Source organism: Bos mutus, chromosome X (genome assembly GCF_027580195.1).
Source record: "Bos mutus isolate GX-2022 chromosome X, NWIPB_WYAK_1.1, whole genome shotgun sequence".
In the NCBI taxonomy this organism is placed as follows: Eukaryota; Metazoa; Chordata; class Mammalia; order Artiodactyla; family Bovidae; genus Bos; species Bos mutus.
In genome coordinates this window covers 115,493,942-115,517,311 of record NC_091646.1, presented here as the reverse complement: position 1 = coordinate 115,517,311, position 23,370 = coordinate 115,493,942, and the positions used below count along the sequence as shown (strand labels likewise).

General features: G+C 41.1%; 1 protein-coding gene across 3 annotated transcripts in view; it reads left to right on the top strand.

Moving 5' to 3' along the window:
* Positions 1–23,370, top strand: part of ACE2 (angiotensin converting enzyme 2) — a 51,771-nt gene that overhangs the window by 14,984 nt on the left and 13,417 nt on the right. For all 3 annotated transcript variants that reach the window (XM_070365797.1, XM_070365796.1, XM_005903111.2), the window contains 12 exons: positions 938–1,028; positions 2,754–2,897; positions 4,248–4,360; positions 5,162–5,267; positions 8,137–8,234; positions 10,966–11,135; positions 12,871–13,097; positions 17,380–17,524; positions 19,579–19,677; positions 20,343–20,465; positions 20,876–21,048; positions 22,252–22,310. In XM_070365797.1, the coding sequence (XP_070221898.1) occupies positions 938–1,028; positions 2,754–2,897; positions 4,248–4,360; positions 5,162–5,267; positions 8,137–8,234; positions 10,966–11,135; positions 12,871–13,097; positions 17,380–17,524; positions 19,579–19,677; positions 20,343–20,465; positions 20,876–21,048; positions 22,252–22,310 (1,548 nt within the window). The remainder of the gene's footprint in view (positions 1–937; positions 1,029–2,753; positions 2,898–4,247; positions 4,361–5,161; positions 5,268–8,136; positions 8,235–10,965; positions 11,136–12,870; positions 13,098–17,379; positions 17,525–19,578; positions 19,678–20,342; positions 20,466–20,875; positions 21,049–22,251; positions 22,311–23,370) is intronic.

Genomic DNA, 23,370 nt, shown 5'->3' with positions numbered 1-23,370 from the left:
CTAAAACATCATTTCCATATGTGGGTCCCTCTAAGTAATGGCAAGATTCTTCCTCCATTAAGCATAAAGCGATTTACCTCCACTTTCTACCATCTTCTGGGGCCAAATGGCTGTCTCCTATAATAGTCTTCAAATAAAGGAAGGCAGGTTTTTTTTTTTTTTTAACTATTTAAGGCTTTTTTCTCTAGCCTAAAACATCCTTCCATCTGTTGATTTTTTCTTATACGATGGTTTCAAGTTCCCTAACCAGTCCTGGTTGCTGGCTTCATTTTGTCAGTATCCTTGGACTGAATGCAGCCCTCCAAATGGGTTCATCTCTGCGTGAAAGTGAGCAGAGGTATGACATCCTGCTCTTCCAAGACATAGCTCTCAGGTGCCCCCTCTTTGAAGCCATTCCTGAATTTCCAAGTTACTAATTCAACCATTCCCCCCATATTGCCACATCACTTTTTGGTGACAGTTGTAGCATCTGTCACTCTGTTATGTAATCATTGATTTCATGACTCGCTGTGGCATGTTTGTGGGGCTCTTAAAGACCAGTGACTCGTTCATGTCATAATTATCAGAGTGTAGGACGTAGTAGATGTTCAGTAACTGTGCACTCAGTGAAGCCTAAAAGGAACAATAAACACACTACTCTTTGCATGTGTAGGTGAGAAACATTCTTGGCATTTGGGCAGATCTGTTTTTTTTTTTTTTCCGGTCACTCCACATGTATTTATCATATGCTTATAAAGGCAGTCTGTGCTAGTTGATGATGGGAAAATTTAGCTGAGATATTCCAACCCTACATAAAAGAAGATACTTGGCCAAGAAGATGTGAACTTCTGTATTTTGAGGCATAAAAAAATTGCATGATTGAAAAGACATCTCTACATTAGCATTCTCTTTTGTATATCTTCCATTTTTAACATTGTTTATTATCTTTAATTTGTAGTTGAACACGATTCTAAATAAAATGAGCACCATCTACAGTACTGGGAAAGTTTTGGACCCAAATACACAGGAGTGCTTAGCACTTGAACCAGGTGGGCTATTCATTTTGAGCAGTGATTATAAAATTTACTTTTTTTTATTCCAAGCTTTAAAAATGAGATTAACATCAGATGATGATGTTGTGCCTTTCAGATGGACAATCCAAAGAGGGAAAAATTCCAAATGTGTGTGTTTTAGCACACGGATGTTCTTTTAAGTTTTAACAGAACTTCACTATAAATCCTGTCACACTCAAGTAGTTTAATTAAGTTAGTAATTCAATGATCTCAGTGGTTTATTTTCTCTGCAGAATTATTTTGAAGCTCAGATAAGGGTGAGGACACAAAATGGATTAAAGATCTAAACGTAAGACCAGAAACTATAAAACTCCTAGAGGAAAACATAGGCAAAACACTCTCCAACATAAATCACAGCAGGATCCTCTATGACCCATCTCCCAGAGTAGTGGAAATAAAAGCAAAAATAAACAAATGGGACCTCATTAAACTTAAAAGCTTTTGCACAACAAAGGAAACTATAAGCAAGGTGAAAAGACAGCCTTCAGAATGGGAGAAAATAATAGTAAACGAAGCAACTGACAAAGGATTAATCTCAAAATTATACAAGCAACTCCTGCAGCTGAATTCCAGAAAAATAAATGACCCAATCAAAAAATGGGCCAGAGAACTAAGCAGACATTTCTCCAAAGACATATAGATAGCTAACAAATACATGAAAAGATGCTCAACATCACTCATTATCAGAGAAATACAAATCAAAACCACAGTGAGATACCATTTCACGCCAGTCAGAATGGCTACAATCCAAAAGTCTACAAACAATAAATGCTGAAGAGGGTGTGGAGAAAAGGGAACCCTCTTACACTGTTGGTGGGAATGCAAACTAGTACAGTCACTATGGAGAACAGTGTGGAGATTCCTTAAAAAACTGGAAATAGAACTTCCTTATGATCCAGCAATCCCACTGCTGGGCATACACACTGAGAAAACCAGAATTGAGAGACACGTGTACCCCAATGTTCATCATAGCACTGTTTACAATAGCCAGGACATGGAAGCAACCTAGATGCCCATCAGCAGATGAATGGATAAGAAAGCTGTGGTACATATACACAATGGAGTGTTACTCAGCCATTAAAAAGAATACATTTGATCAATTCTAATGAGGTGGGTGAAACTGGAGCCTATTATACAGAGTGAAGTAAGCCAGAAAGGAAAACACCAATACAGTATACTAATGCATGTATATGGAATTTAGAAAGATGGTAACGATAACTCCGTATGCGAGACAGCAAAAGAGACACAAATGTATAGGACAGTCTTTTGGACTCTGTGAGAGAGGGCAAGGGTGGGATGATTTGGGAGAATGGCATTGAAACATGTATATTATCACATGTGAAATGAACCACCAGTCCAGGTTTGATGCATGATACAGGATGCTCGGGGCTGGTGCACTGGGATGACCCAGAGGGATGGGATGGGGAGGGAGATGGGAGGGGGGTTCAGGATGGGGAACACATGTACACTCATGGTGGATTCATGTCAATGTATGGCAAAACCACTACAATATTGTAAAGTAGTTAGCCTCCAATTAAAATAAATAAAAAAAAAATAAGGGTGCGGACATGAATGAATCATGAGATTTCATTGAACAACTTTATGACCTTGATATTTGCCAGCCTTTCAATTCTTTACAAATGAAAATTTCTAAAAATTCTAAAAAAATTTTTTTTCCCTTTGGGTGCTTTGTGATAATAGGTTTAGATGACATAATGGAAAACAGCAGAGACTACAATCGGAGGCTCTGGGCTTGGGAAGGCTGGAGGGCTGAAGTTGGCAAGCAACTAAGGCCATTGTATGAAGAGTATGTGGTCCTAGAAAATGAGATGGCAAGAGCCAACAGTAAGTTTGCTGGGCTGTGGCGGTTCTGAAGCTCCCTATAGGGCTGTGGGGCTATTTCTCATGAATTACCAAGCCTGCCCTTTGATATAAGGGGTATCCCTAAATTAATCACCTGCTGAACAATTCAGGTTACATGTCTCCAAGAGGAGACCACTAGGGAATAAGGAAAGGTGAATTGACATTCTACAGTTTAAAGGGCTTGAGAGCAAGACTAAGTTACCAGGCCTCAAACAAATCAGTAGTCTGGGAAGGGCTCAGGCTCCTGAGGGTTCCTAAGGTAGTCTGCGGATGGACAGAGTCTATTTACCAGAAAGGATGAGAAACAGAGATACCGTCTCTCCTTTAAACTCCCATGTGGCCACAGTTCATTCTCGAAGGTCATTTGTGTGATTATCTCAGAGTGGTGTCCCAGAAAGAAACAAATCAGAGTACTTTAGGCTGGGAACTGTGGTCATCAAAATCTTAACATGCGGAGGAATTTCCGTATCTCTCAAGTTATCCTCCTGCCTGAAAGATGAGCTCAAGCGTGGCGTTGTGAGGAAATTTCTGTTTTGGTCGTTTACTGCCTCCTGGGGTTGAGGAAGGGAAAGCAGTTTTCATCTGTCTTTCTGTGTTCCACTGCCGCTTAAACTCATGTTCTCAGGCCAGAGGCGCACTAGAGACTGGAACCCATCGTCACATCCTTCCATCCAAATATTTACTTCTCTCCTCATCTTCCTGATCATTCATCGCCAATGAGCATGTAAACAGTAAAACGACTAAAATACATTTACAGAGTTTATTAGCGGTTATCCTGACCCAAGCTCGTGTTTCTTGGCAACAAGACACTGCATGAAGCACAGAGATGGGCTGTGTATGTTAGAATTTGCCAACAATCACAGGTCCACTGTGGCCGTGTCCAAGATGGGTTGGGTTACAGTTGAAAATATAAGGCCCTAAACAAAATGAGAATTTAAAGACCCAATCACATGTTTTAAAGCTAAAGATGCTAACTGACCTATGGAGAGAGTAGAGACCTGGGGTTAGGAGACTAGGAGTCTGCCTCTCACCCTCACCAGTTGTGTGACCTTGGACAAATCCTTTGATCAGCCAAGAGCCAGCTGTTACCCAGCACCACGGGGACTGTAATACTGACCATCTTGTAGAGTTTTTGTGCTCATTAGATGAGATAATGAATTAAATTTCAGACACATTAGCTAGTGTTATTCATTTGTATCCCTTTGAGTTGAAGGCCAATAAAAATGTGACAGGTTTTTGGATTTTTTTAAACCTCCCAGGAAGGCTAGTCTATGTATACTGTGCTTTATCTCTTTCTTTCCAGATGTTCTCATTTTCTTCTTTTTAAAACAGATTATGAGGACTACGGGGACTATTGGAGAGGGGATTATGAGGTGACTGGGGCAGGGGACTATGACTACAGCCGTGACCAGTTGATGAAAGATGTGGAACGCACCTTTGCAGAGGTAACGAGACACAGAAGTTCACATATTGTATGATTTCATTTATATTAAATGTGCATAATCGGCCAAACTATAGAGAAAGAGATCAGTGATCACCTGGGGCTGGAGGTGGGAATGGAGTTGACTGCAGGCGGGTACAAGAAAACTTTTGGGAGTATTGGAAATGTTCTACAACTGGGCAGTAGTGATGGTTGTCCAATAGTATACTTTTATTAAAACTCACAAAACTGTATACTTTAAAATGGGTAAATTGTATGATATATAAATGATACTTCAATTTAAAAATGAAAGAAGTAGGTAGCATCTTAAAATGAATATATATATTTTTCGCATTTGCCTTCCAACTGGGGCTTCCAAAGTGGTGCTAATGGTAAAGAACCCGCCTGCCAATGCAGGAGACATAAGAGATACGGGTTTGATCTCTGAGTCGGGAAGATCCCCCAGAGGAGGGCATGGCAACCCACTCCAGTATTCTTGCCTAGAGAATCCCATGGACAGAGGAGCCTGGCGGGCTACAGTCCATGGGGTCGCAGAGTCAGACACGATTGAAGGAACTTAGCATGCACACCCTCCATGCGGTATTTGTATCCCTCCAGACGTGTTCACCGCTTTATGCAGTGGAACTAGTCAGCATCTATATCTGGTAAGAAGGAATGCATTCAAACTCTTCAGAATATTTCAGAGGAGAAGAAATTAGAATTTAGGGTAATTCTACTGTCTAAAGAAGCCTCTATTTTTAGTGTTGGGGATTGGAAATTGGAATAGGCTATTCTTGGTCTTAAACTGTCTTCCTGGGCTTTTCAGATTAAACCATTATATGAACAACTTCATGCTTATGTGAGGGCAAAGTTGATGCATACCTACCCTTCCTATATCAGCCCTACTGGATGCCTCCCTGCGCATTTGCTTGGTAAGAAGCTCGGGGAATTCTTTGTCTACTTTGCTCTTTGCTGTTTCCACCAATAAGGTAGTTATTTTGGGGTGAGGCCCAACTTTTGAAAAATTCTGTGAATGAAGTTAGTAACATTCTAGAAATCATATTTTGAAAGCACTGTCTTCACCAGAAAAGTCATTTTAAATTGTCCTCTATTGCATTACTTTATGCACAGAGAGTTGTTTTGTTTGGCCTCAATCCATAGATAAAGGGATTATTTAAGATCACCAGAGAATGAGAGTGAAAATGGGGAAAATAAGTTTTTGTTTTGTTTTTAAGATCCTCAGGTTTATTTTTATTTTTTAATTTTTGGGCTGTTCTGGGTCTTCCTTGCTGTGGACGGGCTTTCTCTAGCTGTGCTGCACAGGCTTCTCTTGTTACACAGCGTGGGCTCCAGGCACATGGGCTTCAGTAACTAAAGCTCATGAGCTCTAGAGCGTGGGCTCAGTAGTTGGGGCACACAGGCTTGCTTGCCCTCTGGCATGTGGAATCTTCCTGGACCAGGCATCAAATCTGTGTCCCCTCCATTGGAAGGTGGATTTTTAACCACTGGACCACCAGGGAGGTCTGAAACTAAATTGTATGATTCAACTTGATTGGCTGACCCTTGAGGTGAGATTTTAGCATCATGTTGTCAGAGGAAAGAAGCTTAGTTGGTTGGGAGTGGTCAGGGGTGAGAGAAAAGCTATCTAGAATTAAGGTATAGCCTGAGTGAAAGCTCTGTAAGTTGATTGTTCAACTGCAACAATATCTTTTGCTGCAAAGTACTTGGTTTGGAATCACATGGGTAGTCAATGAAATCCTCCTCATGAAGAAAGCTGCCTAGCTTAAGAGGAGAAACAGTCTTCAGAGAACTCCGGATCCTGCTGTAGAGCTTTAGTAGACCAGGCAAGACCTGGAGCCCTTTACTGAACTCCCTTATTCCTCGCCAGAGAGTGGTCACCCTCCCTCCCCTCTCCCTCACCCTCAAAGCCTTGGCCAAAGAAATATCTGTGTTGGCAAAGTTTACATCCTGCATACACAGCAAGCCTACTACAGCAAGCTAAGTTGCTAGTAGCTGATTCTTTACAGGCAAGCTTCTTTCTTAGCAGGAGGAAATCTGGACAAAGGAGCAGTGGAGACTTTTTCCTCTAAAGCAATATATAAATACTCTCTACAGTGTCTTTGGCAGGCATCCTTTGGCAATTCATTTTCTGCTTAAACCTGTCCGGCATGAGGTGGCTCTTGCTTCCTTCCAAAATAGACTCATCTATCACTACACTGTACCAGTTATAAGAAAGTCCTACGTTATGTGGAGGTGAACCAACACCCCTCTCATGCCTTCCATTCATTCTGCCTAATTCTGTGCTCTGAGGTTACCCAGACTACGTCCACTCTTCTTGCACAAGATGGCCTTCTAGAGAGTTGTAAACAACCATTGTCAAGGTACAGCACAGTTCCTGACACAAGAGTATGTACGCAGTATATTTTACTATTATTCTTGTCATCGTGTATACACTATTTTTTCTCATATGTTAAATATCCTACATAGACTTTCAGCCATTCTTTAAAAATCTCACTTTTCTACTTGTTCTCATTTGGACAAGCAAATAAATAAAATCAACCTTTATTGATGTCCCTCTTCAAATACCATGCTTAGAACTGAGCAGTTACTCCAGCTGAGGCTTGCCCGGCATAGAATAAAGATGGTGCTGTGACTTCCTTTGTTCTAGACACTGTAATTCTATTCTTTTACCTTAAGGTGATATTTGCATTTTGGAAGCCACGTCATACTATTGTTGGATCCCTTTTGGTCTTTTACATGTGCGCTGTGTTTCAACCTGATGTCATATATCACATATTTCCATAATAGCTATTTCTTTACAGTTGAAGCATAGGACTTTGCATCTATCTCTATTGAATTTTATCTTTTAAAACATGAATTTGTTGGCATATTCTTCAGGTAGTTATTTTGCTCCATTCCTTTGGTGCCAGAATTCTGGTCCTGCTGTTACATTGATTTTTTTTTTTCCAGATCCATTTTCTCTTTTAGGGTTTCTGGCCTTGGAATCCAGTTTAACATTTGTTTGAGATCTTTGAAAAGTCACCCAGTTAAGTAGATTACTATAGTATAGTAATAAAAGTGGAACTTAGTTACTAGTTATTAGCAGAGTGTCCTGAATGATCATCCTATATGCGCTCAGTTTTCTTTTCCATTATAGTTTATTACAGGATCTTGAATATAATTTCCCATGCTATTCAGTAGGACCTTGTTGTTTATTCATTCTATATATAAAAGCTTGCATCTGTTAACCCCAAACTCCTAATCCATCCTTCCCCCACTCCCTCTTCCCCTTAGCAACAGCAAATCTGTCTATATACTCTCTGTTAAATTCAATATCATAGATTACTAGCAGTTTAATTTGTAGTATTTTGTCCCATGGATGAGGGACTATATAAACCTATTTCTAACCTATAGTAGCTATGATGTCCTGTATATTTAATACATTGTGCCTTTGAATTGTGATTTGAAATGAAAGAAACAGGGATGATTCCTTAACAAGCTTTGCCTCACCACATCACCTCTTGGCATTTTAACCTTTTAGAGGAGACAGTAAAAGAAGGGAATGTTGAAAATATAAAATAAGAGAAGAGGAAAAGAGGTAGTGAAAGGAAGCGCAGAAACTATTGAGTTGGCAAAAAAGTTCATTCAAGTTTTTCTGTAACATCACTTTTTGGCCAACCCAATAAATTAAATCTAGAATACTCTATGGCCTGTTTACCAGTCCCACCTCATGTGCTATGTAAAATCATGTCTATACTTCTACTATATTTATCACATATTAACAAACCTTTTTTTTAATAGGTGATATGTGGGGGAGATTTTGGACAAATCTGTACTCTTTGACAGTCCCCTTTGAACACAAACCAAGCATAGATGTTACTGAAAAAATGGAGAACCAGGTAGGAAGAAGACACCTTGAAAACTAAATCCTCAACCTCGTTCCTTTTTATGCTACCCTTCTCTTCTTATGTTATAAAGTCATGTAAATGAGAAAAATTTCAAGCTATTTTAAATTTATTTATGTAGGTGTTCTTTCATAGAAAAGTGGTTTATAATGACAGTGACGTCTAGTACCTAGAATAAGAATGGCATTGATCTTGCTGAGAGTAACTAAAAGTGGAGATGACCTGGTTTTCCATTAAGCAATAAGATGTGGAACTGTGAACTTAACAATTCTTTCTAAAGTTAGTCATTACTATGTAGTCAGTAACCTCTATGAATAGGGGAAAAAAAGGATATCTTTAGATTTTTGCATATTAAAAATCATTATTGTTAAAGATACCATAAGAGTCTGCAATGGTTTGCAAATAAACTTTTTGTTACCATCTTGGAATAATTGTTTTAATTCTCTGTGTTCCCTTCTATTGATGAAAGCATATTATAGTTGTAATTGTGTGTTTTTCTTTATTGAGCTAATACTCTACAATTCTGGGTAGAATCTATAATCATACATCTATTAGCTGTGTAAAATTTTTCCAAATCATTGCACTGTGATTTACATTAGTATTTATGCATTGCTTGTGAAGTTTTAAATCTGTAAGCAACTACGCAATGAACACCTTCACTTGCATAACATATTCCTGAGGTAAGTCCACAGCAGAATGAAAACATGAAGCTTCAAGAGCCCCCAAACTCCTGCAGCTGTTCTAGCCCCATTTTGCAATTGAGTAGCAGCAGGGGCTCATTTTTATGTACCTCCGTAGCCTGTCTACGGTGTTTTCACACCCACCATCTCTCCTAATGTTATGTTTACAACAAATCTATGGGACTATCAGAGCAGGTCGGAGAAGGCAATGGCAAGCCGCTCCAGTACTCTTGCCTAGCAAATCCCATGGATGGAGGAGCCTGGTGGGCTGCAGTCCATGGGGTCCCTACGAGTTGGTCGCAATTGAGCGACTTCACTTTCACTTTTCACTTTCACACAATGGAGAGGAAATGGCAACCCACTCCAGTGTTCTTGCCTGGAGAATCCCAGAGATGGGGGAGCCTGGTGGGCTGCTGTCTATGGGGTCGTATAGAGTCGGACACGACTGAAGCGCCTTAGCAGCAGCAGCAGCATCAGGGCAGGTATTGTGATAGTTCCATGTCATAGGTGAGGAAACTGAGGCTTGGGTAAATGATTCACCCAAAGTCACAAAGACAGTCAGTCAGTGGCAATTAAGGTTGGAACACAGAATTTGCAGTCGGTTTTTTACCCATTCATTCTTCATTCAACAGATATTAACTGTGCTTGTCAGTCTGCACTCTTGATATACATTCATTTTCCTTAAGAACACCATAGTCACCAATAGCAACATTGTCTGACGTTAAGCCTTTGAAGGTAAAAAAACAATCCATAGTGTCTCTTATATCCAGTTACATATTTTCAAGGCAGACATGGGAGAAGAAATTAACTTGACTGGTTTTTAAAATCAGAGGAAGTTTTCTGTGTCACTAAAAAGTGATTCGTTAACTATCTGCCAACTGTACAAATTTAGTTTGACTGATGTATGGGCCTTATCTCCAGAGAAGTCTTGGTCAGCTCCAGGGACACTGGTTCCCAGAAAGATTTGCTGAATGACAGACACCTTCTGCTGTCCTTCTGCAGTTCCAGAATATTCTGAAAGTTTACTCTTGCCTGGAAAATCCCATGGACGGAGGAGCCTGGTAGGCAGCAGTCCATGAGGTCGCTAGGAGTCGGACACGACTGAGCGACTTCACTTTCACTTTCACTTTTCACTTTCATGCATTGGAGAAGGCAATGGCACCCCACTCTAGTATTCTTGCCTGGAGAATCCCAGGGACAGGGGAGCCTGGTGAGCTGCCGTCTATGGAGTCGCACAGAGTTGGACACGACTGAAGCGACTTAGCAGCAGCAGCAGGTTCCTATACAGACTATGAAGCCTAGGCCCAGCTACCCATTGGCTGCTGGGTCTCTTGTGGGCCTTTTTGACTTCGAAAGCATGTGACTTCATGTTTGCTTTATTGTTTGTGTCTTCCTCGGACACAGACACTAATAATCCCCAGCCTAATACTGGGGCCTTGTTCACTGAACGAACTCAATCAAGGGTTGTTGTCTTGAGTTGAACAGTTTTTAGCAAAGAGAAGGTCATTAGTACTTGTCTTTATACCTGGAGCATAAAGAATAAAGGCAAAAAAATTCATACATAATCACAGTCTACTCCTGACATTTTAATGCACTTCTTCATTAAAATTATACTATATATGTGTTTTACATATTTTATCTTCTCACTATTATTTTTAAAAATCAATAAAAATTCTTTATAAATCCAATTTATTTAGGTTTTCTATTCCACAAAGGCATCATTATTTAGCCATTCTGGAGGCTGTTTCCACTTTTCCCTCTATTAAAAATCATTTTGTAACACATACAATTTGTCAAATATATTTTAGTTGAAAAATAGTAATAAAAATCATTTAAAATGTAATTCTTTGACCTAATTTCGGAAAATTTCCTAGGTTAGTTCCCTAGAGACTGGATTACTGAGACAAAGAGTATAAACACTGTGAAAGCTGTCTGTACATGTTGCCAAATTGCCTTTCAGAAAGGCTATGCCTTTGTACATACCCAACAAAAGGAATGCTGTGATTTTAATGCTACAATTAAATGCTGTTCTTTTTTTCCCCCAGTCCTGGGATGCAGAAAGGATATTCAAGGAGGCTGAGAAGTTCTTTGTGTCTATCAGCCTTCCTTACATGACTCAAGGATTCTGGGACAACTCCATGCTGACTGAGCCAGGCGATGGCCGGAAGGTGGTCTGCCACCCCACAGCGTGGGACTTGGGGAAGGGTGACTTCAGGTAGTGAGACTGACGTTCACACTGCCAGTACTTGAACAGGAGACAATGGAGGGATGAGGATGAGTTTGGATTCCTTGTCTGCTTCTCTGAGCGCTGAAGAGAGGAGTGAATTTTCCTTGAATAGAGGCTGGGAGTCCATGAGACCATATCTGGGTTTCCGAGGAAAAGGGGGTTGTCCTCAGGCCCTCAGCTGCACCTTTAGACAGTTTAGCTCATCTGAAATAATATGCATTCATTAGAGTTTCATGGTCACAAGTATCGTGGTGCCCCCATTAGGAAGGGCTTGGTGCAAAGATGTATGGAAGATGAAATATATGAAGCAGACATTAATCCCCCCTCCCCGTTTCTTTCTTCTGAGTGAACTAGGACAGGTGGGTAGAAAATCTGCTATGTATCATAGGAGAAACACAGAGAGTACTTAAATCGTTTCTTTAGGCTTTGCAGGTCTCTGTTGCAGCTACTCGTCTCTGCCCTTGTGGCATGAAAGCAGCCAGAGACAATACAGAAACAAGTGGTTGGGGCTGTCACAGTAAAGTCTAATTTATCACAACAAGTGGCCAGCTGCAGGCCAGAGCTTACTGACTCCAGTACTAGGGTAAGGCTGAAACATGAGGAAGTGTGTATAAGCTTCCAGCACAGGATCTTACACACAGTAGACATTAAGTAAGTACCTGTTCTTATAATTGTGTCAAAGAGAATAGAGGAAAACCAAAATTAGAAAAAGAGGTCATATTGGGTGTATAGAGGAGATTGAGTTTGTTCCTGAGCAGTAGGAGTCCTTAAAGGGTATTTATTGGGGGATGGTGTGCTCAGAGTGGTGGGAAAATGACAACACCTACTGAAATATGACCCCTCCACTCACCTACCTGAAACTGCTCTTGCCAAGTTGAAAAGGACTAGTATCTAATCACCAAATGCAGTCTTTGGGCCACAGCAGCATGAGACAGTGTTGGTTGGTTGTCTTTGACGTGTTTTTTTCACTAGTGTCTGCATTGTCCTCCCTTCCAGACTTCTTTGACTTCTCTCTCTGTCCCCTTTTCCTCTCTCCACCCTGTACATCCTGGGACCTCCTGGAGCTTTGTCCTTGGCCCTCCTTCCTTGCCATCCTACACTAGCTTCATGGGCCATCACATCCACTCCCCTACTTACATGCTAATGATTCCCAAATGTCAATTTCTAGTTCCCACCTGCCCCCCCCCCCACTTTTTTTTGTTTTTTACTGCTTCTCTGTCCTAGCTGTCCCAAACTGCTGTCTGTGTTCCCATTCTTTTCTCAAGCCATCCTCATTGAGCACTTCTAGGAAGGTCAGTCTCTTGACCCTTCCTGCCATCTACCTGGCAAACTGCTGTGCTTTAATCAAGGTCAAGATTGCTCATTGCATCTTGAGTCATGCCATTCCTGGTGCTTCTAGGAGACTAGGCCTGCATTTACTCATCATTATGGCCAAGGCCGTGTCTGCTGATCACTTGTAGAGCACTTGCCTCAGAGTTGTCGTAGTAGAAGACTCTGTCTTCCTTTCTATTAGTCTGTGAGTAGGAGGACAGGATTCAGCCCTGCCCATCACTTTATATTGAGCACCTAGAACAGTTTCTAGAACATATGAGGTAGGTCCTCAAGATTCATTGGTCAATAAATCTTGGAAATGTGATGCATGCTATAGAAATCCCATATAACTATTATGATGAATAAATGAAATTCAGTGAGGTTCACGTTAATCTTGCCCATTTTTGTTCAGGATCAAGATGTGCACGAAGGTCACAATGGATGATTTCCTGACAGCCCATCATGAGATGGGCCACATCCAGTATGACATGGCGTATGCCGCACAGCCCTACCTGCTCAGGAATGGCGCTAATGAAGGTTTCCATGAGGCTGTCGGGGAAATCATGTCACTGTCCGCAGCCACACCTCACTATTTGAAAGCGCTTGGTCTTCTGGCACCTGATTTTCATGAAGACAATGGTATGAACATTTTTCTCATGGCTTCTTTTGGGTATTCTTTATTCTGACATGGGCAAAGGTATTTCTTGTCATGCATAAGATATATTTAATTTTTGCCATGTAAAATATAATGTATTTATGGGTAACTGGGAATTGCTTCTGGTTAAAGAAAAAACAGTATATAACATAACATGCCAACTTTTGTTTTTGTGTCTCTGAGAAGAGATAACTAAGTAAATGATCTTGGGACTCTAAGAATCATCTAGCAGAAAACTTTTATTTTATTTTACTTGTTGTTTAGTTACTCAGTCATATCTGACTCTTTGCGACACCATGGACTGTAGCCCACCAGGGTCCTCTGTCCATGGAATTTTCTAGGCAAGAATACTGGAGTGGGTTGCTGTTTTCTTCTCCAGAGGATCTTCCCCACCCAGGGACTGAACCTGTGTCTTCTGTATTGGCAGGGGGATTTTTTATCTCTCAGCCACCAGGAAAACCCAGAAGATTTTTAAAAAGATGTTAAAACAGACCCACAGAACTGAAATGGCTTATCCAAGGTCACCTAGCTAATTAGTGTCAGAGTTCAGATTGAATTCCCCCAGTTCTAGGTAAAAACCTCAATGATGGAGCTGGGAAAGATTCTAAAAATCACTTTGCAGAGGAAGCAAGCTAAAGGCATGAGAGGGAAAATAACTAGCCCAAGGTCCAAAAGCAGCATGGCAGAACCAGAACCAAAGACCCAATCCACAACTTCCCCACAATATTATGGGAATATTATGGGAGTTCTTAAGGAGCAGGTGGTAGAATACGAAGATTGGAAGAGACTGAAACTTTTTTTTTCATCTAGCTGAAACATGAATTTGCCCCATAACATCCCCTCAGATCCAGGGCATCCTTCAGCACCTTTGTTTGAGGCAGCCTTTTTCTCTTTGGATGGCCTGGACTTGATGGAACCCAACAAATATTCACAAGATCCAGATTTTTTTCTGTGAGGATTCTTTCTTGTAAAAGGACACTTAGAACCAAATATGTTCTTTCCCATGTTTTTTTCTCCCCTCATAACACCAGCTCTGCTGACTGGTGCATTTAGTCAATGAGGTCAAGGTCATAAGCTCCATCTTTGTGTGGACAGTTCACTTTGCCTTGACTTCTGACTCCAGACCTTGATGATCTCACAAGTACTTGGGAGTAGGTCACTGTAAAGCCATCATCATGTCTGAGAAAATGTAAGCACAGACCCAGTGGGTAATAGACAAGTAGCAGTATCCTTCCAGAAGTGAGCAACAAAGGAAAGGGGTTTCACAGTAACCACACCTGTTGCCTGATTTTAAATTATTCTCAAGTCAATTCACAGAAAAGGGTTTTATCATTTTTTAATATTCCTTTACAGCAGGCAAAGATGATTGAATCACTGGTTTGAAAAACTCCTGCTTCTTTCCTTGGCTCTGCTCCTGATCTGTGAATTATATTTGACAAAATAAAGTCCTTCATTCCTTCTTTTCCTCTTTCTTTCTCCCTCTCTTCCTTTCTTCTTCCAAAAGTGTAAATCATTTTTAAAGACACTAGAAAGATACAGTGATAATAGCCCCCTGGCTACATTCCAGTAAGCTGCATTTATACAACAGATATGAGCTCCACGGCCCGTTTACACCACTGCTGCTGCTGCTGCTGCTGCCAAGTCGCTTCAGTCGTGTCCTACTCTGTGCGACCCCATGGACAGCAGCCCACCAGGCTCCTCTGTCCACGGGATCCTCTAGGCAAGGATACCGGAGTGGGTTGCCATTTCCTTTTCCATTTACACCACTAATAAAGGATAAATGAAATAATATAATTTGTTAAAGCATTATAAACTCTGGTAAGGAAGATATTTGTAAGGCCTGAGGAAGCCTTACAAATAGCTGTGAAAAGAAGAGAAGCGAAAAGCAAAGGAGAAAAGGAAAGGTATGCCTATTTGAATGCAGAATTCCAAAGAATAGCAAGGAGAGATAAGAAAGCCTTCCTCAGTGATCAGTGCAAAGAAATAGAGGAAAACAACAGAATGGGAAAGACTAGAGATCTCTTCAAGAAAACGAGATATCAAGGGAACATTTCATGCAAAGATGGGCTCAATAAAGGACAGAAATGGTATGGAAGGAGAAGATATTAAGAAGAAGTGGCAAGAATACACAGAAGAACAATACAAAAAAGATCTTCACAACCCAGATAATCACGATGGTGTGATCACTCACCTAGAGCCAGACATCCTGGAATGTGAAGTCAAGTGGCCTTAGGAAGTATCACTACGAACAAAGTTAGTGGAGGTGATGGAATTCCAGTTGAGCTATTTCAAATCCTAAAAGATGATGCTGTGAAAGTGCTGCACTCAATATGCCAGCACATTTGGAAAACTCAGCAGTGGCCACAGGACTGGAAAAGGTCAGTTTTCATTCCAATCCCAAAGATAGGCAATGCCAAATTGCCTCAATTCTCACACGTTAGTAAAGTAATGCTCAAAATTCTCCAAGCCAGGCTTCAGCAATAGGTGAACCATGAAGTTCCAGATGTTCAAGCTGGATTTAGAAAAGGCAGAGGAACCAGAGATCAAATTGCCAACATCCACTGGATCATCGAAAAAGCAAGAGAATTCCAGAAAAACATCTATTTCTGCTTTATTGACTATGCCAAAGCCTTTGACTGTGTGGATCACAATAAACTGTGGAAAATTCTGAAAGAGATGGGAATACCAGACCACCTGACCTGCGTCTTGAGAAACCTATATGCAGATCAGGAAGCAACAGTTAGAACTGGACATGGAACAACAGCTTGGTTCCAAATAGGAAAAGGAGTACGTCAAGGCTGTATATTGTCACCCTGCTTATTTAACTTATATGCAGAGTACATCATGAGAAATGCTGGGCTGGAGGAAGCATAAGCTGGAATCAAGATTGCCGGGAGAAATATCAATAACCTCAGATATGCAGATGACACCACCCTTATGGCAGAAAGTGAAGAAGAACTAAAGAGCCTCTTGATGAGAGTGAAAGAGGAGAGTGAAAAAGTTAGCTTAAAGCTCAGCATTCAGAAAACGAAGATCGTGGCATCTGGTCCCATCACTTCATGGGAAATAGATGGGGAAACAGTGGAAACAGTGACTGACTTTATTTTTTTGGACTCCAAAATCACTGCAGATGGTGATTGCAGCCATGAAATTAAAAGATGCTTACTCCTTGGAAGGAAAGTTATGACCAACCTAGACAGCATATTAAAAAGCAGAGACATTACTTTGCCAACAAAGGTCCGTCTAGTCAAGGCTATGATGTTTCCAGTAGTCATGTATGGATGTGAGAGTTGGACTGTGAAGAAATTGAGCACCGAAGAATTGATGCTTTTGAACTGTGGTGTTGAAGAAGACCGTTGAGAGTCCCTTGGACTGCAAGGAGATCCAACCAGTCCATCCTAAAGGAGATCAGTCCTGAGTGTTCATTGGAAGGACTGATGTTGAAGCTGAAACTCCAGTACTTTGGCTACCTGATGTGAAGAGCTGACTCATTTGAAAAACCCTGATTCTGGGAAAGATTGAAGGCGGGAGGAGAAGGGGACGACAGAGGATGAGATGGTTGGATGGCATCACCGACTCAATGGACATGGATTTGGGTGAACTCTGGAAATTGGTGATGGACAGGGAGGCCTGGAGTGCTGCGGTCCATGGTGTCCCAGAGTTGGACACAACTGAGCCACTCAACTGAACTGAACTGAAGGTATCAGTAAATTTAAAGTTCATGGTACTTCTGATTATCTATTGGATAATTAGAGGAAGGAGGCTGTTTTTTCTTTGTATCTTTTTCCTCCCTGGTTTACTGGCTTTTGGCCACATCTATTTAATATCCATTTATTTAGCAAAGACTCACACAGGGCCTCATGTAGCAGACACCAGTTTAGATATAGTCTTGAATGAGACATTGACAGTCACTGCCTTCATGGAGCTTACAAGAATAAATAGTATGACTAGGAAAGCAGGCGAAATAGCCCTACTTAGCTCTGACAAGAGGTAGTTAAGGAAGGCAACTGAAACTAATGCAAAAAAGAGGGTTACTTGTGGATTTATTTAACCTGTTCTATCCAAGGCTTCACCCTACTTCAAATCCCTCAGCTGAGAAAATGAATAAATACATATTATTATGTCCACTGTCAATATTTCTCATGTGATCATGCTTATAGTAAGTATATCTTGAGGAATAATATCTTGAGATTAGGAAATCATTGAACACGAAATGTCTACTGTCATCCTCATCTTAATATTTATCCTTTCCCATTTTCCTTTCAGAAACAGAAATAAACTTCCTGCTCAAACAAGCACTTACAATTGTTGGAACTCTACCATTTACTTACATGTTAGAAAAGTGGAGGTGGATGGTCTTTAAGGGTGAAATTCCCAAACAGCAGTGGATGGAAAAGTGGTGGGAGATGAAGTAAGTCAGTGAATGTGCACGCAATCAGTAAAATGTTTTCTCATGAATTTGCTGTTTATTTAAAAGCATCTAATTGGCCTATATAGACACACACACACTCACATAACTACTTGCTTTTTATTAAGTCTCCATTTGGGTGCCTTCTCAGATAACATTTCCTTGGCTTTGCCCACTCACTCAAAAGCAGGGTCAAGTGATGAAATTTCTCATGCTCTATCTTCTTGCATGTTGAGGCACCCGTTAAACTCTGATATTATTTAGGAAGTAATCAATGTGTTCATTTCCATTTTTTATTTTGTCCATTCTTTGAAACAAAAATTAATAACCCCATATTTTAGGTAAAGCACCAGGGATCCAAGACTGATCGTTTGCACCAGCGTCATTAAAGCGTCTGCCTGCAATGTGGGAGACCAGGGTTCGATCCCTGGGTAGGGAAGATTCCCCTGGAGAAGGAAATGGCACCCCACTCCAGTATTCTTGCCTGGAGAATCCCATGGACGGAGGAGCCTGGTGGGCTACAGTCCACGGGGTTGCAACGAGTCAGACACGACTGAGCGACTTCACTTTCACTTTCACTTTTCTTTCAGCAGGGATCCAAGACTGATCGTTTGCACCAGGGATCTGAGGCTGATCGTTTTTGATGTTCTCTTTGACTTCCAAGAGCTTTTAGTTTATGGAGGGATGTGGAAAATGAAACCACTGCAGTGTGTTGAATTGTGATGGAGGGTGTGGGGATCCGTGAGCATCCAAGGGGGGATCCAAAGCCCTGGCCAGTGAGTCAGATGAGGAGAGGCATCCAAGCTGAGGTTTGAGAACAGTGTGGGAGTTAACCAGGTGTACATAGAAGGGAAGGGAGAGAATTCCAAGCCAGTGAAAGCCTGTCACATTTGGGCCACAGATGGTGATGCCTTTCTGTAGTTTTAGTGCTGCGGCATTCATCACTATATCCCAAGTGCTTTGCACAGGGCCTGGCTCAGACATGGATGAAATAATGATGAAAGTACTACTGAGGAAGATGGAAGGAAGAAAAGAGATCTCCCCACCATGTTAGTCAGACTTCTGTTAATGATTTTTCTTTATTTTTCCTTTTTGGAGTGAAGATCTACAATTATAACATTTAGCCCCATGTCCATAAGTTGAAGTCAGTGCCACTGCTAAGATTCTTTCTGTTGACATAAATCCTCCTTGGGAGGAAGGAGACAGCATCTCTAATAACTGTCTCTAGCATTTAAGTATTACCAAAATTATGTCTATCACGATCCCACAATCAGAAAGGACAAATGTATTCAAACAATGCCAAATACATGGTTTCTGTACCTTTTTATCCTGATTAAATTTTGACCCCTTTTAGTTTATTTCCAAAGGTACATGGAATCAGGCCATTAAAATGGTTCATTGTACTCTATTCATGTAATAAGTCCACATGAAGTCTTTTTTTAGCGTTGGGCATTGCGGCTGGCCCTGGAACTATAAAGATGACCAGAACACAGCCCTGCCCGCTAGGTGCTCAAGTCTCCAGGGCAAGAAGGAGCTGTATGTGAATAATTATAAAACAGAGAGAGAAATGGCAAAGGAGGCAGAGCTAGAGAAGGCCTAGGGAGCTGGAGGGCTTGCTGTGGTGGCAGGTGCTTGGGGTCAGGGGCAGGACTCACAGATGAGGGGGCATTTGAGCTGACCTTGAAGAATCAGATCAATCAGAAGAATCAGTGATGTTTCAATTTTAGAAAATTCTGCCTACCAGGAGCCCATAAAATATGGTGCAGGAGAGGAATTTTTAGGACTTTCACTGTATGGTTTTGGTCACATAATACACTTTATGAATTGGTGTTTTGATGATACAGCTATTTTTCAATGTTATATACTGGCTGAAGTAACAAAAAACAGAGATGATTACATGATGGGCTTTATTCTGTAATTCTTTACACTGTTTCAATTTCACCTGACCACAGATTCCAATAGAAATGCCATTGACTGATGGCACTGCACAATGGCACCATCTATACCTTCTCTCAATTCGTGACCCACAGCTAATATACCTTCTTTTTCCTCCAAAGGCGAGAGATAGTCGGAGTGGTGGAGCCTCTGCCCCATGATGAGACATACTGTGATCCTGCGTGTCTGTTCCATGTGGCTGAAGATTACTCATTCATCCGGTAAGTGACAGTTTTCTTCTGTTTCACTTCTAGAATTTGTAGACAGAATGACAACTTTAATTTCTCTATCTCCATTCACCTCCCCCTTAGAACCTCAGTTTCAATTCTATGTAACTGAACATGATATATTGAGTTCAACAAAAGTTATATGAGCTCCTTTTCTCCACCAACAGGGAATTTATCGTCTCCTTGGGAGCAATAGAAATGTTTCTGTTTGTCTCCTTGTTACTGGCAGAGTTCAGGGTGATTGTAATAGAGCATTTTTAACTTGAAGTCCCCAAATCTATGTTCTTCACCTATTAGCTCCAGATCTTGAATTTGTTGAGTCTCAAAGTTTCTTTATTTGTAAAGTAGAAATAATATTGATGATTTGCCAGAAGGATTGATTGGCATCAGTTATGTGAAAAGGCTGTAAATCAGTAAAACAATACAAATGTGAGCTCACATTTAACAAGATAATGCGGCCTTTTTATCAGCTGACACATAAATGCAAGTATGATGAGTCTATAGGGTTTGTGTTTGGGTCTTTCTTGAGTGAAAAGAGGTTTAACTGACATTTCTTTGCTTGCTGGGGCCTCGAAATTTAAATATATGTCCCAATCTATGACTTTACCACAGAAACTACACACGGGACAACTCTTTTTTTTTCTTTGTCTCTTTTACAGGTATTACACAAGGACCATTTATCAATTCCAGTTTCATGAAGCCCTTTGTAAAACAGCTAAACATGAAGGTGCCCTGTTCAAATGTGATATCTCAAATTCCACGGAAGCTGGGCAGAGGCTGCTGTAAGAGATGCTTCAAAAATACTGAACCTGTCATCCTATTTAATGTTACTCATTTCCATGCCTAGGTTTGAATTTGATTTCTTTGTTCCAAAAAAAGAAAATTTGGGGACTCAAAACGTCTTCATCCATGAATTCAATGTTTGTTCTGTGATCACACAGGAACCTGGATCCTGTGATGGCTAGACAGGCCACCTCCTCTCCCCATGTCGTAACTAGAGAGCTCTCTAGGGAAGAGAGATTAAAAGATGAATACATCTTTTACCATGCCTTCTTGTCTTATTTGCCAGGAGCAAACTTAGTCAAACCAAAGAGGAGTAACCATAGATTGAACATGTAAACAGATGTACATCTGGAATCCTTCCAAAGGCCCTGAACCCACCTTCCCCCGCTTTTTTTTTTTTTTTTTGTAGCCAAATGCTGCGCCTTGGAAAATCAGAACCCTGGACCTTAGCATTGGAAAATATTGTGGGCATAAAGACTATGGATGTAAAACCCCTGCTCAACTACTTTGAGCCCTTGTTTACCTGGCTGAAAGAGCAGAACAGGAATTCATTCGTGGGATGGAGCACGGAATGGACTCCATGTGAGTAGATGGCATTGACACATTTCGAATGGCCCTTTTTCTGCTTCCCTAGTCCTCTCTGGCCCTACTCTCATGGGACTTACACAGTTGAGTGTGTTCTCCCTCTACCTACCCCCTGTACTATGGTGGCAGATGCCATTTTCTCTGGGAGGAAACACATTTGTTGAGCACCTACTGTGTACCCGACCCAGTGAAAACTCCCCTCCTCTTGTTTTCAATCTGCTTTACTAGCCCCATATTTAAAATAAGAGTCTAACAGTTTCCAACCCACTGTATGTGAACCCTGCTCTTCAAAGGCAAATACGTTTAACAATTTTAATGCAGTCCCCTCTTCTTTCTGGCAGCTACATCCATATTTCTAAACAGTTTGTTTATATTGTCATTTCCCCATTGCTCAGTTTTAGACATGCACTTCTGCCTACTCTTCTGCCTCCATTTCCCATTCTCCCAATGAAATTTAACATAATTTTTAGTAAAGAAATTACCAATATTTGCATCATTATACCTGCAGAACCGAGTAATATACTATTTTATATCTTTTTTAATGTAGCTTTTTGTTTGTCCTGAAGTTTCTATTGCCTCACTTTTTTGCATGCCTAATTTGCTGTCTATGCTATATTCTTCTCCAACTATTCCAACGTATCTATTCTTTTCAGTCTCATTTTTTCCTAAAGAACTCCCTCTCAGAGTCCTCCGGTCTCAATCTGGACCGCAGTTTTCATCCTGAGTCATGCCTTTGCTGCTGTCCTGGGTTGAATCCACCCCTTCCTGACGCCATGTCTTCTTTCATGAATTACCTCCCATTTTGCTGCAGCACAGCCTCCAAGTGACTTTCTAAGCAAGAGCTCATGGGGTAGGAGCATCAACTGTTCCCCTAAGTGGCTATAACCAGACCTAGACTTTCATTTTCCCTGTTTTCAGTCCAGTATCTTCTTCCTAGCCTCTGCTGTACCTGAATCCCAGGCCTCTCCTGGATTCTCTGGGGGGTCTCTACTGCTCATGTGTACACATTACACCATGGCTTTCTGACCCTTGAGAAAGCATTTACCACTCCTCCATACCTTCTCATTTTCCAAAGGAGTGTTTATACCTTTAAAAAATTCCTTTACTATCACTTTAGTGGGATCTTGGGAAAGGAAGGAAATAAACACACATGGTTAATCTGCTGTCTTTAACAACAGTCTGTTATTTCTCTTTAATCAGATTCTGACCAAAGCATCAAAGTGAGGATAAGCCTAAAATCAGCTCTTGGAGAAAATGCTGTGAGTATTCTAGATAGCGCATCTATGACTTTTCAGTGCATTCCCTTATTTAGGGCACAACAAGCCCATTTCAGTGCAGTTGAAAAGATGAAAGGGCACGTGGTTCTCTTAAAAAGCCCTAGATTCTGGCCTCTGGCATTTGAGTTGGTTTTTTCAGTAATACATTTCTTGTTGAATTAGCTATGCCTCTGTTTTCCTTGTGACTCTGAAGGTATTATGAAGATCAGTGAGAAAACATATAAAGTATCAAATACCTACCCTCCCAATTCACTCTAATCACAATTACTTGTATTTTTAAAAAATATATTTATTTGGCTGTGCCGGGTCTTAGTTGTGGCGTGTGGGATCTTTAGCTGCAGCGTGCAAACTCTTAGTTGTAGCATGTGGGATCCAGTTCCTTGACCAGAAATTGAACCCAGGCCCTCTGCTTTGGGAGCCTGGAGTCTTAGCCACTGGGTCACCAGGGAAGTCCCCATTACTTGTATTTGAGGAAGAGGACATGTTTATATTTTTAGAGACTGCTTTTAGAAGTATTGTAGGCAGTTTGGCTTTGTTTTGTCTTAGTCAATCATCTAGGTACTAGAAGCTTGTTTTAATCTTAGACCCCAGCCTTGGACCTGCTTTATCAGAATCTGCGCTTTAACAACCCCCCAGGTGGTTTGTAGACACAATAAAGACTGCTGCTGCTGCTAAGTCGCTTCAGTCGTGTCCGACTCTGTGAGACCCCATAGACGGCAGCCCATCAGACTCCAACGTCCCTGGGATTCTCCAGGCAAGAACACTAGAGTGGGTTGCTATTTCCTTCTCCAATGCATGAAAGTGAAAAGTGAAAATGAAGTTGCTCAGTCGTGTCCGACTCTTCTCGACCCCATGGACTGCAGCCTACCAGGCTCCTCCATCCATGGGATTTTCCAGGCAAGAGTACTGGAGTGGGTTGCCATTGCCTTCTCCGAACAATAAAGACTGGGAAGCAACAATTCAGACCACTGTTTCTCAAGCTTGACTGCACACTGGAGTCATTCAAGATGTTTTTAAAAATATTAATGCTTCAGCCCCATTC